General features: G+C 40.2%; 1 protein-coding gene across 1 annotated transcript in view; it reads right to left on the bottom strand.

The window, feature by feature from the left end:
* Window positions 1-1,155: 1,155 nt before the first annotated feature.
* The window catches only part of RUNX1T1 (RUNX1 partner transcriptional co-repressor 1), a 127,930-nt gene continuing 116,392 nt past the window's right edge, over window positions 1,156-12,693 (bottom strand). The window contains 2 exon segments of the mRNA XM_060287046.2: window positions 1,156-3,073; window positions 12,304-12,494. Coding sequence (XP_060143029.1) covers window positions 2,798-3,073; window positions 12,304-12,494 — 467 coding nt within the window. The 3' untranslated portion in view covers window positions 1,156-2,797.

A 12,693-nucleotide genomic window follows, 5' to 3' on the forward strand; every position in this document is an offset into this window, starting at 1 on the left:
GGTTTGACTAGACCAGTTTTTGTTAGCTACTGGTGCAATATACATGCTGTCAGAGGTAGAGTGAAACTTTTTGCCACTGAGGAGAATGTAGCAAAACAGGAGGAGAGGAAGAGGAGGAGGAAGAGGGGAAGGAGGAAGAGGAATCAGAGATAGAGCTCAGAGTTAGGGATTTTTTGTATTTGTTTTCACTCAGGGTGCCCTGAATTAAAAGTAATGAGACGTACTGTACTAATCCTTATTTTACACACTAGTGTTAAGAATAACAGTGCTGTTTCACATACATCACAGCTTCTAGAGATAAAGACGTGTGGGTATGACATACCTCATTTTTGGGATTATTTAACCCTTCGTAGCCTAGAACATATAATAGCTCTGTAAGAAAGGACTGTCCAGTGTCACAAGCAGACTAGAAAGCAGAGTGAGGTCAAAGGATTCTGGGAGCACCATGATAAAATATAACCCATTCAGAGCCTGGTTATGTGCTTTCATCTCACTTTAAGCAGGTGTGCTGGCAGATGGACTTCCAACATGCAGATAGATGTATTTGCTCATCAGAAGTTTCTAAACTAAAAAGCCATTTAAAAATAAACATACCACCCAAACAAAATTAAAGTCAACTTGTATGTGAAAATACAGGGGAAAATGCAAAAAAATGTTAGGTTTAAGAGATTTAAGATTACCTATATGCAGATACTTAAAAGCCATTTAAAACTGTATCCAAGGCTATATTTAAAAACAAAACAAAACCAAAGCTAATGGACCATTTCAGATTTTTAAATCAATGCCTGGTATGTGTATGTATGTGGAGAAGTGTCTTCCCAGCCTTGAAAACTTTGGTTGTCTACACAGCCTGCAGCACTGCTGACTTTCCCTAAAGCACATAACCACATTCTGGGCTACTGTTTTCAAAACTAACAAGTAGTTCTGGTCTGGACCCTGGACGACGAAGGGTTAATGGATTCACACTATACCTTGCTGAACATGTTTAACCTGCTGATCATTTTGGAAAGTAGTACTGGTGCTTTTCAAAATTCCGATTTTGGTCCATCAGATCAGTCTTTGGCTGACTTCCCTTTTTTTAAGAATACTGTATAACCTGGCATTCAGCAGTGTTAAAGCTGTCAGTCTACACCTCAGCATTTGGAGCTCTAATGATTTATCTTTTTTTTTTTTTTTGTAAAATTAGAAATACTTAAACAACCTTACAGCAATACGCATGCACTGTCTTTTTTTTTTTAAAGTAGGATATCTTGTTATTTTTTAAAGTCCCTAATAATGATTTTTCAATGAAAAAAAGAAAAAAGAAAAATTCCACTACTACTCTATGCTACAGCTAAACTTGGTGAAATGGCTCTAGCATATTTAAAAAGAGTTTGCTCAAAAAAAAAAAAAAAAGCATGCCTAGGGAGTCATTGTGACAGTGCAAAATACATTTATGTACATCCCTCTTACAAAAACACCAATATGTTAGCATTCCGTGAAGCATGCTGGTTTTCAGGAAAAAAAAAATTCTATAAGAGAATGAAATAGCAGCTCCGAAAGATAGCCTTTTTCTTTCTTTTCTTGAGGACAACCAAAAAAAGTCTTTTTTTTCCTTTTTTCTTTTTTTTTTTTGAACTACTAGAGAAATACCACTAATACATACAGATATAAAAGCAGCATAGAAAGATACAGGTTTCTCACCAACTAGGAATAAAGAGACTAAATGTGGGCACGTGGTTAAACTACAACGCGTCTTCACAGTCGTCCAGCACGTTTACAAGAAAAACACCATTGGGAAACCTCACAGGACAGAAGTGTTTTAACACCAAGAGAACTACTAGTTTTTAATTAAAAATCCAAACAGGGTGGGGTTGAAAAAATTTAGAAAGGGGCTGGAGCTGGAGCCATCATTTTTAAAAATTATTTTTCAATATAAAATGAATGAGCTGGAATAGACCCAATGTCTTGCTCTGTGGAACCTTGAAAAAGTGAAGAAACGTTGAGGGCTGTTTAGGGCAGCTGGCTGGTGTCAAAGCTGCCAGGATGCTAACAACTGCAGGCTGAGTCTCTTACTTCTGTGTGTGTGTTTATATATATAAAGGAGCCTTTTATGTTATGGCATTTTTTTCTTGCTGCTGTATTCACATATCCCACTGCAAATCATCTTTCATTTTTCCTTCTGTTGACCTGGATATTATTTCTTTTCAGAAACAGGAAAAAAACCGAACATCTGTGTCTCCTTCCAATATGCTACACATCTGCGCGTTTTGTGGCGGGTCTTCAAAGTTCAGTTAGCAACCCACGGACGCCATTCATCTTCTTGTTAAAATGTCTACTGCTGTAGCCAATGCTCATGCCCTTGAGGGTTTTCCTCTTTTTTTCCATTATTGTATATAAAGAACATTGTGACTTTTAATGTTAGCATTTTTGCTTTCAACAGCAATTAGCAATCTCTTGGTTTGCTGTTTGGTAAAGCATCGGTTAATGAGGTCATCTAGTTTAAAATCCCAGCTACTGGAAAATAACAAGGAGGAGGTCAAATCTATCATTTCATGTTATATTTTCTGCTCTCTTTTCAGTTCTCTAAGGAAAAGAAATCTTTGTTATCCACAGTAAGTCATTACGACCCGTTACTGGCCCTCTGTTTTACTAACGCCTCAAGATACAGTTAGGTTCTCTCTTGCTGAAGTACTGAACCAGGATAGTCCATCTATAAACAAACAAACAAACAAAAAACAACTTTGAGCATCTGAGGATGAGGAATTGGTTTCACGTTGGTTGTGTTGTCTTTCCTCTGACAGTTCTGAGTGCACATCTAGCGAGGGGTTGTCTCTATGGTGGAAGGGGTCCCCGGGGTGGTCGACCTCGGGGTGGCTGCTGGTGGTGTGTCCATCGGGCTCCCGGCCCCGCTGTTAGGTGTGACGGAGGAGCTGACAGCAGGCGTATCCCCCTGCTGCTGGGCTTGCAGGGTCTGTCCACAGATGTGGTGGTGCTTCTCCCAGTCTTTGTGCTGGCAAAACGAGCCACAGTATCGGGCTGTGTTACAGCCGCTGCAGGTTTCACTCGCTTTACGGCCACAATTCCAGCAACTCTATTGGAGAAGGCAGAAGAAAGTGAAATCCCAAATTATTACATTGACTAGGCTAAAGTCCAAGGAAATATGCTAGGCAGCACTACCCCCTTATTTTTCAGAACTATAAGAATGAAAAATCCAGGTGTGTATGTGTACACACACTAAACACCCTGAAGATGCAGGTTTTGGTGTAACTGCCCAGACTTTTCTGCCAAAAACTATTATGACTTCTAGACAAACTGGTTGAGGCTCTTTTCCATTTGTACTATAAAACCCCTTCCCTTTAGGTTTAGTTATCTTCACATCTAAATTCTCTGTTCACCCATACTAACAACTGCGACATCTAAATTTTCTCCTTTCTAATACGACTACCACCATGGAAAGACTCAAAGATAGCACTCCTGGCAGAAGCTTCTTCCTTCAAGACACTAACACAAAGGGACTATGAGGATGCTCTATTAGATTCAAAGGAATATAATGGACTAGGTAGAGGATTCTATCCTCTGCTCTACCACAGACCAGAAAAAGTAGGGCATGTGTTTAGCTCTTCCCACTGCAATCAGTTATTCACTGTACCTGACAACCAAATGGTAGGAAAGTCTCGAAACAATCCCCTTTACTTCAGCTCCCTGGAGATTGGATCCTTGGTTTGTTTTTTCCCTGATATATTTTAAGCACCCACAACAGTGCCTGATATATATAGTAGGTGCTCAATAAATATTTGTGAAGTTTTAGGACCCTAGCAAGCCTACTGCCAATCTCCACTGGTGCTTTCCAAGAAGTGAGAAAAGCAGAAATGAGGCTGCCTCTGAGATAAAACACATTGTGAATCTGGGGACAGACATACTAGAGATGGAAGAACCCCTAAATGGGACAGATCCTGGGGAATGAGGGAGTGTCAGGGAGGAGACTAACAATGACAGTGCCCTAAGGACCCTTCCAGGAGAAGGGGGAACCCCAGAAAGCCAACTTGAAACGTTTGTGTTTCCTTTGGCAAGACCATCCCCATTGTGAAATGTTATAGCAAGTGATCTTAGTTTTTGACATTAATCCTTTTATCCTGTATCTTCCTTGGTTTTATTTTCTTGCAAAACAAACTTCCGACTGTAATCTGGTAACCCCAACCAGCTGATAGTATGTAGCTGTGTCGCAGTTAAAATACCTTTTTTAAAGCCCTGATATATATGGATATTAAAAATCTCCCCACTATGTTCCCTGCAATTATTTTGCTTTCAGCATGTTGGCTGTGTGGCTTAAGGTGGGCTCATAAGCCTATTAAAAATGCCCCAGTGAAATGTCAGCCCATCACCCTGGTCTGTGTACAGCTTCACCACTGTGCAAAATATGCAAAGCAATTTTTAGTACTCATTCTAATTTGGCTAAAAACTAAAGGAGCTCCTAGAGTCTTTCAAGTGCTGGAAGCCTAAAAACTCAAGAACTACAGCTTAAAACTTTTAGAAAGAACTCAGCCCTATGTTCATATTTCTTTACCATTCCGAAATTATGGCCCATGAAGGGAAAAAAAATTAAAACTTTAAGATCACAAACTCTGGCCAGTGGAAGGTGTTTTCAGTGAACATAGCTGAAGAAATCTAGCTTGATTTATATGTTAATATCATAAATAAAAATGGAATTAAAATTAATAGTACCAGAACAAAGTAATTTTTTTTTCCTACTTCCCTTTAATTTAGCCAGGAAAATATCCCAAAAAATATGTACCTCTGATCAGAGGCTTCATTACCAAAATTAGAAGCCCTTCTTTCTCAAAATTAATTCAATCTTATTGCAAGGACAATGGTTCCACAAAGGCCTGAACAAACATGGGCCTGGTCCATCCTCCAGAGCAGCGAGGTATGACACTCATCACTCAGGAAAGTTTACTTCCTTGAGCTTTAGGCATTTAGAATAATGCCAGCTGGATCCTGGAACAAACTCAGAAATAAGTGAAATTCCTAAATAACATCAGAAAATCCCAATTAGAGAACACAGACCCAGATCCAAAACAATATTTTAAGGAAATTAAACATCTAATCTGAGTTAAGTGGCTTCTTTAGGAAATACCCTGGTGTGAGTCCTATCCGCTTTCTGGCAGAGGCACATCTTGGCAGACACAAGGCAGTAACTGCCCAGTTCTCAATGGCTCCTTCAGATTGAAATCAGATGTAGGCAACCTTCTCAATTTAAGTTGATTAAACACACAGACTAAACCAGGTAATTACAAATGCATGTGTTGGGGAATGGAAAGAGGAGACAGAATGGGGACTTCTTTATTTTTTAAAGTGTTTTCAAAGATGGGAACAATTTTACAAATAAAAAAGTGGAATTGTGCCAAATATAGAAACAGATGTTTTGGATTATGAAGCTGCTGGGAATGGAGCCTTTTTGCCTAGCATTTCTGGATTCTGACCCAGGATTCAAGGGCTCTGGCTAGTTTTACCTCCAGTCCCACTCCGAAGTTGTTCAATCCCATTCATTTACCACCCACCACTGAGACAAAAACCACCTTTGACTTTAGGAAGGTGCAACAAAGAGCAATTCAAATGAGCTGGTGGGAAAAAACCTGCATATTTTTATTGCTGTTGACATTGCATTGCCATGAATGTATAGGGAACTTTAGCTCAAGTGTTCAACCAATGGAAATCCCCAAAGTGCATATTCCTTTTTAAAAGTTCATTAGAAGACAGACACAGCAATTTCTATTAATTTCTCCTGGGTGGCTCTACCAAATTTCCTGTTAACTAATCCATACCTGTAAGACTGATGTCTGACCACTGGCAGTTGGCCTCTCAACCATCACTTCTGGGAACTGTGCAATGTGCAGAATCTTATGAGTACTCTAATTTTAACCATTTTAAGTTTCTAAGCTTTCTGCCATACACAAAGGTGGAAACTGCAAATTGTGTATGATACCCAGGGGTGTAACTGTAGGGCAGGGATTAAGGTGGTCAATGGCTTAATCTAATTTTATATTTTTCAATTTGTGCTTTTCATATTCAGGCTAGTATTACCTGATAGTTGCTTCTTTCTTTCATTCATTCATTCATTCATTTTTCATATAACTGAGCTTCCCTTTCAGTACTCTAAGCAATGACGCTGGTGACTGAATTACCAAAATAGTACAGAAGTCTCGAGAATACCATTTCATAGCAAATTTCATTCCCAAAGCCCATGGCACTTTATAGTCTCCCTTTATTTGTGATAATATTATTCCCTTTTCAGCATAAGGAATGTTTTCCTCCCTATTATGGGAATCAGCAATTGGCCAAAATTAGGCTAGGACTCAGATGAAAAATAGGAGGCAGAACACAACCCTCCCTTTTCTAAATGTACTGGTACTACATAGGGAAATGGAAATGATGAGTTGAAGCTTTGGGTGCCAAAGCTGCATGTCAAAGATTGTTGATACTTGTTTCATATCAGCAATTCTTTTTTGTCCCTAAGAACAAAATTATTTCCTTCATCTTTTTATTTTAGATACAGAGAGAATGGTCTTTCTGTCCTACCAGCAAAATAATATCCTTTCTGGTTCTTACTGTTGGAAATTCCTTTTACCAGAAACAAAACATTTTCTCCTAAAAAGTTTCTCCAGGTCTCACACACCTATAATTCTCCAGAAAAACCTTTGCACGCAAGTGATGTTCAATGAATAAAGTAGAATGATTATAATTAAAATTCTCAAAATGTAAATAAATTTATAGTAAATGATTTGCCTAGATATGAAATTACATAGGTAAGGTTTGATTCACTCAGGTCTTTGCACTGCAAACCAAATACTCTTTCCAAAATGCCACGCTTTGTCTATTTCAGATCTTTCTTATAGCCTGTTTTGGCAGGAATAAGGTTAGGAGGGCACTTCAACCCTGAAAGTAGACAGAGGTTGAACCAGGAAGTTGGAACACCAAAGACAAGGTATCATGGTGTGTAATGGAAATGGCTTCCAATTTTCAGTGGCTCCAGTCACCCTTTCTTGGTTTTTCACTTCCAACTATATCACTTAGTGGATTCAGAACTACAGGCAAGTTACTTAACCTCGTAGAGTGACAGTACCTATAAAGTAGGAATCATAACGATAGGGTTATTCAGGATTATGTCAGTGCTAACTAAAGTGTCCTGATGTTCGGTGGGTCCTGAATAAACGGCAGGAACTAACACCACCTCCTCCTCTTGGCACTGGCTGAAAGCAAATGAGACTACATACCATCTCTGCATGGCACAACCTTTACAATTAGAAAGCTCGTGGCCCTGTGCCTCCCTTGATAGGCATTGACAGCTACACAGACAGAGCATGAGCTTACTTCCACTTATACGTCATTAGTGGCCAGTTACTTTTTCTCCTTCCTCGCTGCCCTCAGACCTTCTGAAGATTTACCACTACTGACCTTTTCCCCATTCCTCCTTTTTAAAAAAAAAATTCCCTTATTGAAAGTCCCTCTAACTTTGGTTTCAAGATAATAAAATTCTGTTTCTTATACTATAACCTCTTCCTCTTCTAGTTTTTCATTTTCCCCTAAATACTTGGCAAGGAGGGAAGTTGGCATAAAGAAAAGAAATATCCTTTCCTTCCTACAGTCTACCTTGGCAGTCATGGTCTTAAGCCATTAGCTGTAAGAAAATGACTCTCAAACCTTCCTCCAGCCTTCATTTCTTTCCTGAGCTGCTGTCTCTTATTTTCAATTGCCTGTTCTGTAGCACCACCAGGATGCTCCTCTGTCACCCAAGTCAGTAATCCCTAAACCTGACTCTGGTGTGGTCCTTTTCAGTCACTGGCAACGCTCAGGCCAACGACTTTGTCATCTCATTGGAAACTCCCCTGAAACCTCTCCGTGCCAAACCCTACAGACCCTGCTTCCCCCATGGTCTCCCTTCCTTTCCAATCTCACGGTTACTATTCCTTCCCTGCCCTTCCTGTTAGAATAGCTTCTTGTTTTTTTATTTTTTCTCTCTCTTACATACTCACACTGCTCTTTATAAGGTGACTTGTTTATAAAAGACTTCTACTCATCTTATTTGTACCTCTCAACCACCTTGCAAAGTGAGTTATAAACATTATCCCAGTTTTATAGATGAGAAAAACCAAAGTTCCAAGAGGTGAACCACTCCATGTCATTCCAGACCATCCAATACACCATGAACATCTATGGATTCAGACAGCTGGTCTTTTAATAAATGAAACAAATAAGCAAAAATCTTAGGTAACATAGAATCAGCTCATACTGTGAGAGCTCCAAGTTCTTCTGGGGATCGACAGGTCTGATCAGATTGTGAGGCTTTAATGGGAGCCATGCTGGGAGACTGTGTGTAGTAACTGTGTGGTGACTACCTCCCACTGAGTCCACTTAGTCCATCCCCAGAGTCTGGGCCGCACTGCACAGGATCCACTGGGGATGGCTCTATTAATTCCAGAGGGGGTAATGAAGATGAACCTGTCAGAGTGACCTGTTCCCACTATTAGGGTTCAGCAGGTTCTGGAAACAAAGTTTAAAGGTTCAGTCAGTGTTTCTGCTTAAGTGCCACAAAACCACCCAATATAAGCGTGTGCACTTCTGCACCTATCTAGGAATAATGAATAAAGACTGTTTCAATCTGGGGGAAAATATCACTTTAGTGGCTTAAACTCGAAACTAACTATTGGAACAGCACAACTATTTGCTCTCTGTTCGAGGCTCAATTCCAGCCATGTGCTTTGATCCCCTAAGCCAGAACAAGTTACAGATCTCAAAGAAAAGCTGTGGCAGGTTCCTTTTGAAATAGTCCAAATCTAACAATATTCACTGGAAAAAAAGACTCTATATGTTTACAGATAGGAACCAGAAATGAATATAGAAAAAATTAAAATGGTTGAAGATAGCCAGATTCACTGAATTTCCTTTCTTTTGATTTATGCTAATGCTAGCATTACATTCTTGATGAAATATGTAATACACGTTAAAAGAGAAAGTACAGAAAATGTCATTTGCTTGTGTCTGCCTAAGCAGTCCAGTGTCATTCTAACGGTTAGTAATAATGATTATTAGTCTATAAACCAAAGTGAAATTAGAGAACTGGATGGGAATATCCTGAAGGAGTCGAGTGTACTGCCGTGTAGCTACTAAAGAAGTGGCCTGAGAGGCAGGCACCTGGGCTGAGGATCAACCTCCTGGTTTTCACATTAGACAGCATAAACTATTTAGGCCTTTGTGCTCTATCTGCCCTTTCCAATCTACAGAGGAAATCTGTCTGTCTAGTTGAATTAAATAATTGATTTGAACTTCTTAAAATGTTTTAACTTTTGTTGTTTATGCACAAAAAAAAAAAAAATGAAGAAAGGTTACCTTTCACAAAAAACCGCTGGGCAGATCAAAGCCAGTAAGTTTGTAAAGGTTCAATGCTTAAGGAAGATCACCTGATGTGTACACCCCAAACTCTGCATGTCTACTGAAAAACCACAACTCTCTCCCTTCCTTGTCAGCTGGCCAATCATCAAATCCTGCCCTTTTTTTTTTTTTTTTTGCGGTACGCGGGCCTCTCACTGTTGTGGCCTCTCCCGTTGCGGAGCACAGGCTCCGGACGCGCAGGCTCAGCGGCCATGGCTCACGGGCCCAGCCGCTCCGCGGCATGTGGGATCCTCCCGGACCGGGGCACGAACCTGTGTCCCCTGCATCAGCAGGTGGACTCCCAACCACTGCGCCACCAGGGAAGCCCAAATCCTGCCCATTTTATCTCACGGGTTCAATTTTCTCCACCCCCAGCACCACTGCCAACCATCTTCATCCAACCATCTTCCTCCTCATCTGTATCCTGAAACAGATCGGTCCCTCCTTTTCATTTCCTCTCATCTCTCTCCACACTGCAGCCTGAGTGATCCTTCCAAAACACTCACCAGCCACATAGTCATCTTGTTTGCAAAGCCTAGCAAAGCTTGCCTTCCCATCTTCCCTGCACGAAGGCACTGACGTGCGCATGGACCAAAAAAGCAGTGATGAGGCAATGTGGGGGTGGGGTGGGAGGTGGGTGGAAGGTTGCTGCTGAACAGCTCCTGATTATCCTTAAGTATCAGATGAAACAAAATTTTTTCCCAGAAGCCTTTGCACTAAACTCTACTAAGACTCATAATTTAGTGATCTGACTCTTCTAATGAATTATAGTGAACAAGAAGGTAGGAACCACTGTATCTTCGGTGTCTAGTGCTGTCCCCGCATAGAATAATTTGCCCTTGACAGAATAAATAAATAAATGGATATAATTTAGAGTAATATGTATCAAATAACGAACTGCCCTGGGCAGGTTGCAAACCTGATTTTTTAAAAAATGTCCATAGGGTACAGTTTTAAAATCTGTATCCAAAAATGACCTTCATGATGCTTATTTCATTGTTCTGGAACAACGTAAGGACTGACAGCATGCTGAGAGCTCCAGCGTGGATCCTGCCAACCCCTAGCTGCATGACTAGCCATGTGAGCTTCCTCACCTGCAACATGATAAAATGATTACATCTCAAGGTTCTAGCCACCGTATGAGATGAGAAAACCAAAGCTTTTAGAGGTTTAGTGGTTTTCTTGAAATCACAGAATTATAATAGATGGAGCCAGGAATTAAATGTGGCTCTCTGGCTCCCAAACCTTTCCTCCTAGCATAGTCTACTTTAAAATCCTTGAGAAATGTCACCGAAGATAAGGGTAGTGCTATTAAAGATCAGTTTTTCAAGATACCCAATAAGAAAGAAAGAAAACAGTTACTTTAGAAGATCACTCATATCTAGGTTATTTCATCCTATCTACTATTTCTAGTTACTGCTCGATACACCATATTTTTATAATGCTCAATACCAGTGTAAGCTCATATATTTTTCTGGATATTAGAAATAAAGGTACACAGCTTATAGATACTAAAGAAATACAGCATTATTAGCCAAATATAAAGACTTAATTATCAATTTCTCCAAGATATTTATCTTTAGAATTTAGTGACCTATAAAATACTCTTAACATGCATAACAGCCCTAAAACGTTCATATGAAAGTGATAATGTTTTAATGATGGCAACAACTGTGCCTCACAGTATTACTAACTTGAATAGAGCAGGACAAATTCTGTCCAAAAGATGCTAATAAAATTTGTTTTCTTTCAAAAAACACAAAACAAAGTCTTTAAATATCTTAGCCATAAGATGCCAGTAAAATTGAATTTATGTCTAGTTTAATTCAACAATGGAAAAGTCTGCAGTTAAAGGGCAGATACACTTCCCTTTGTCCCTCTTTTCCCGAGAAACTTTCAAATGCTGAAAATCAATTGCTTTTGTCCCCTTGTTATTCATCTGCTACACATTAAATAGAAACTCTGGATATCGAATAATTCCCACAGGGCCTTTCATCTACAGACAAGCCTGGTACAAATTAAATTCTTACTCTCCTTCACAAATTGTAGATATGTGTTTTAGTGGACTGTTGATTTATCAGCTTATGCTGTTGCTAGTTCAGCATGGTGTAACTAGTTAACTGTAGTCCTTATCTAAGGGTCCTTTGGTTTGGGGATTGTGGTGCTGTGTTAATGCAGAGTGTTACCCTGTTGCTCTGACTTTAGTCTCTGTTGAAAGGCATTCTGTTAGACACTGTGTTTTAGTTACTTCCCAGATCCTTCCGCCATTTAGGCTACGTGTTTATGTGTTTTAAATATACTGTAATAACACTAAATAATATTACCTCTGGCAGTGATGTTATGGTATGAAATGACCATCATAATGGTTATTACAAATAATGTGCAAAAACAGACTGTGCAGAAGATCTCTTAGAAATGTTTAATTGATGCAAGCGTTGGTTTAGCATTCGACTTCAGAACCAATAGTTAAAGAAGTGACTTTGATCCCTGGCCTGCAATATGTCTTCAGACTACACAGCTTACACAGGGTCTCTCTCTTAAATCCCAGCTGTTAGAAGGAAACCACACACATATGCTGACACACACACACACACAACAGAATTCTGAATCTAAATAGTGCTAGGAAGTTCTAAGAATTTCACTTTAATCTGTTACCCACCAAATATATTAAAAACCTTTTTTGGCAGTTGTTCTTTTAGGCCTTTAATAAAAACAAAATTTGATCAGCTCTTGGTCAACTCCACAAGTGCCAAGTCTACTCCAATTCCCCCCCCCCCAAAAGATTCGTTTGTCTCAACTCCAATATCCGCCTTTACTTGTGATCTCCTGAAATCGAAAAGGCCCGCCCTCATTAACGGAAGCATCTCCCCAGGGAGTCTTCCATCGGCACCTCACCTCGCTCGAATCTTCCTGCTGGTTGATGACAGCGAGAGCATCCTCCGCCGCCTGCCGCTTGGCCTCTGCCACCGTGCGCTCCATCTTGGCGCGCTCCGAGGTGATCATATCGTGCGCTTTCCGCTCGGCCTCGGACACGGCCTTCTGCAGCTCGGTCATCGCCTGCCGCTTCACCTCGTTGACCGCCTCCTCTGCGTGCCAGGCGGGCCGGACCGGACAAGAGAACAGCTCTTTGTTAGCGCGGGACCTGGGCTACTGATCGCTGTTACACAGAATGCTAGACAACACGCATGACTTTCATCCCAATTACTGGGCAGTTCTTCCGGCTGTCTAAAGAACCACATTTTGGAAATTCATTTTAAGAGAGCAAAGGGTGAGATTTTTTCCTTT

The sequence above is a fragment of the Globicephala melas genome, chromosome 17, assembly GCF_963455315.2.
Source record: "Globicephala melas chromosome 17, mGloMel1.2, whole genome shotgun sequence".
NCBI classification, from domain to species: domain Eukaryota; kingdom Metazoa; phylum Chordata; class Mammalia; order Artiodactyla; family Delphinidae; genus Globicephala; species Globicephala melas.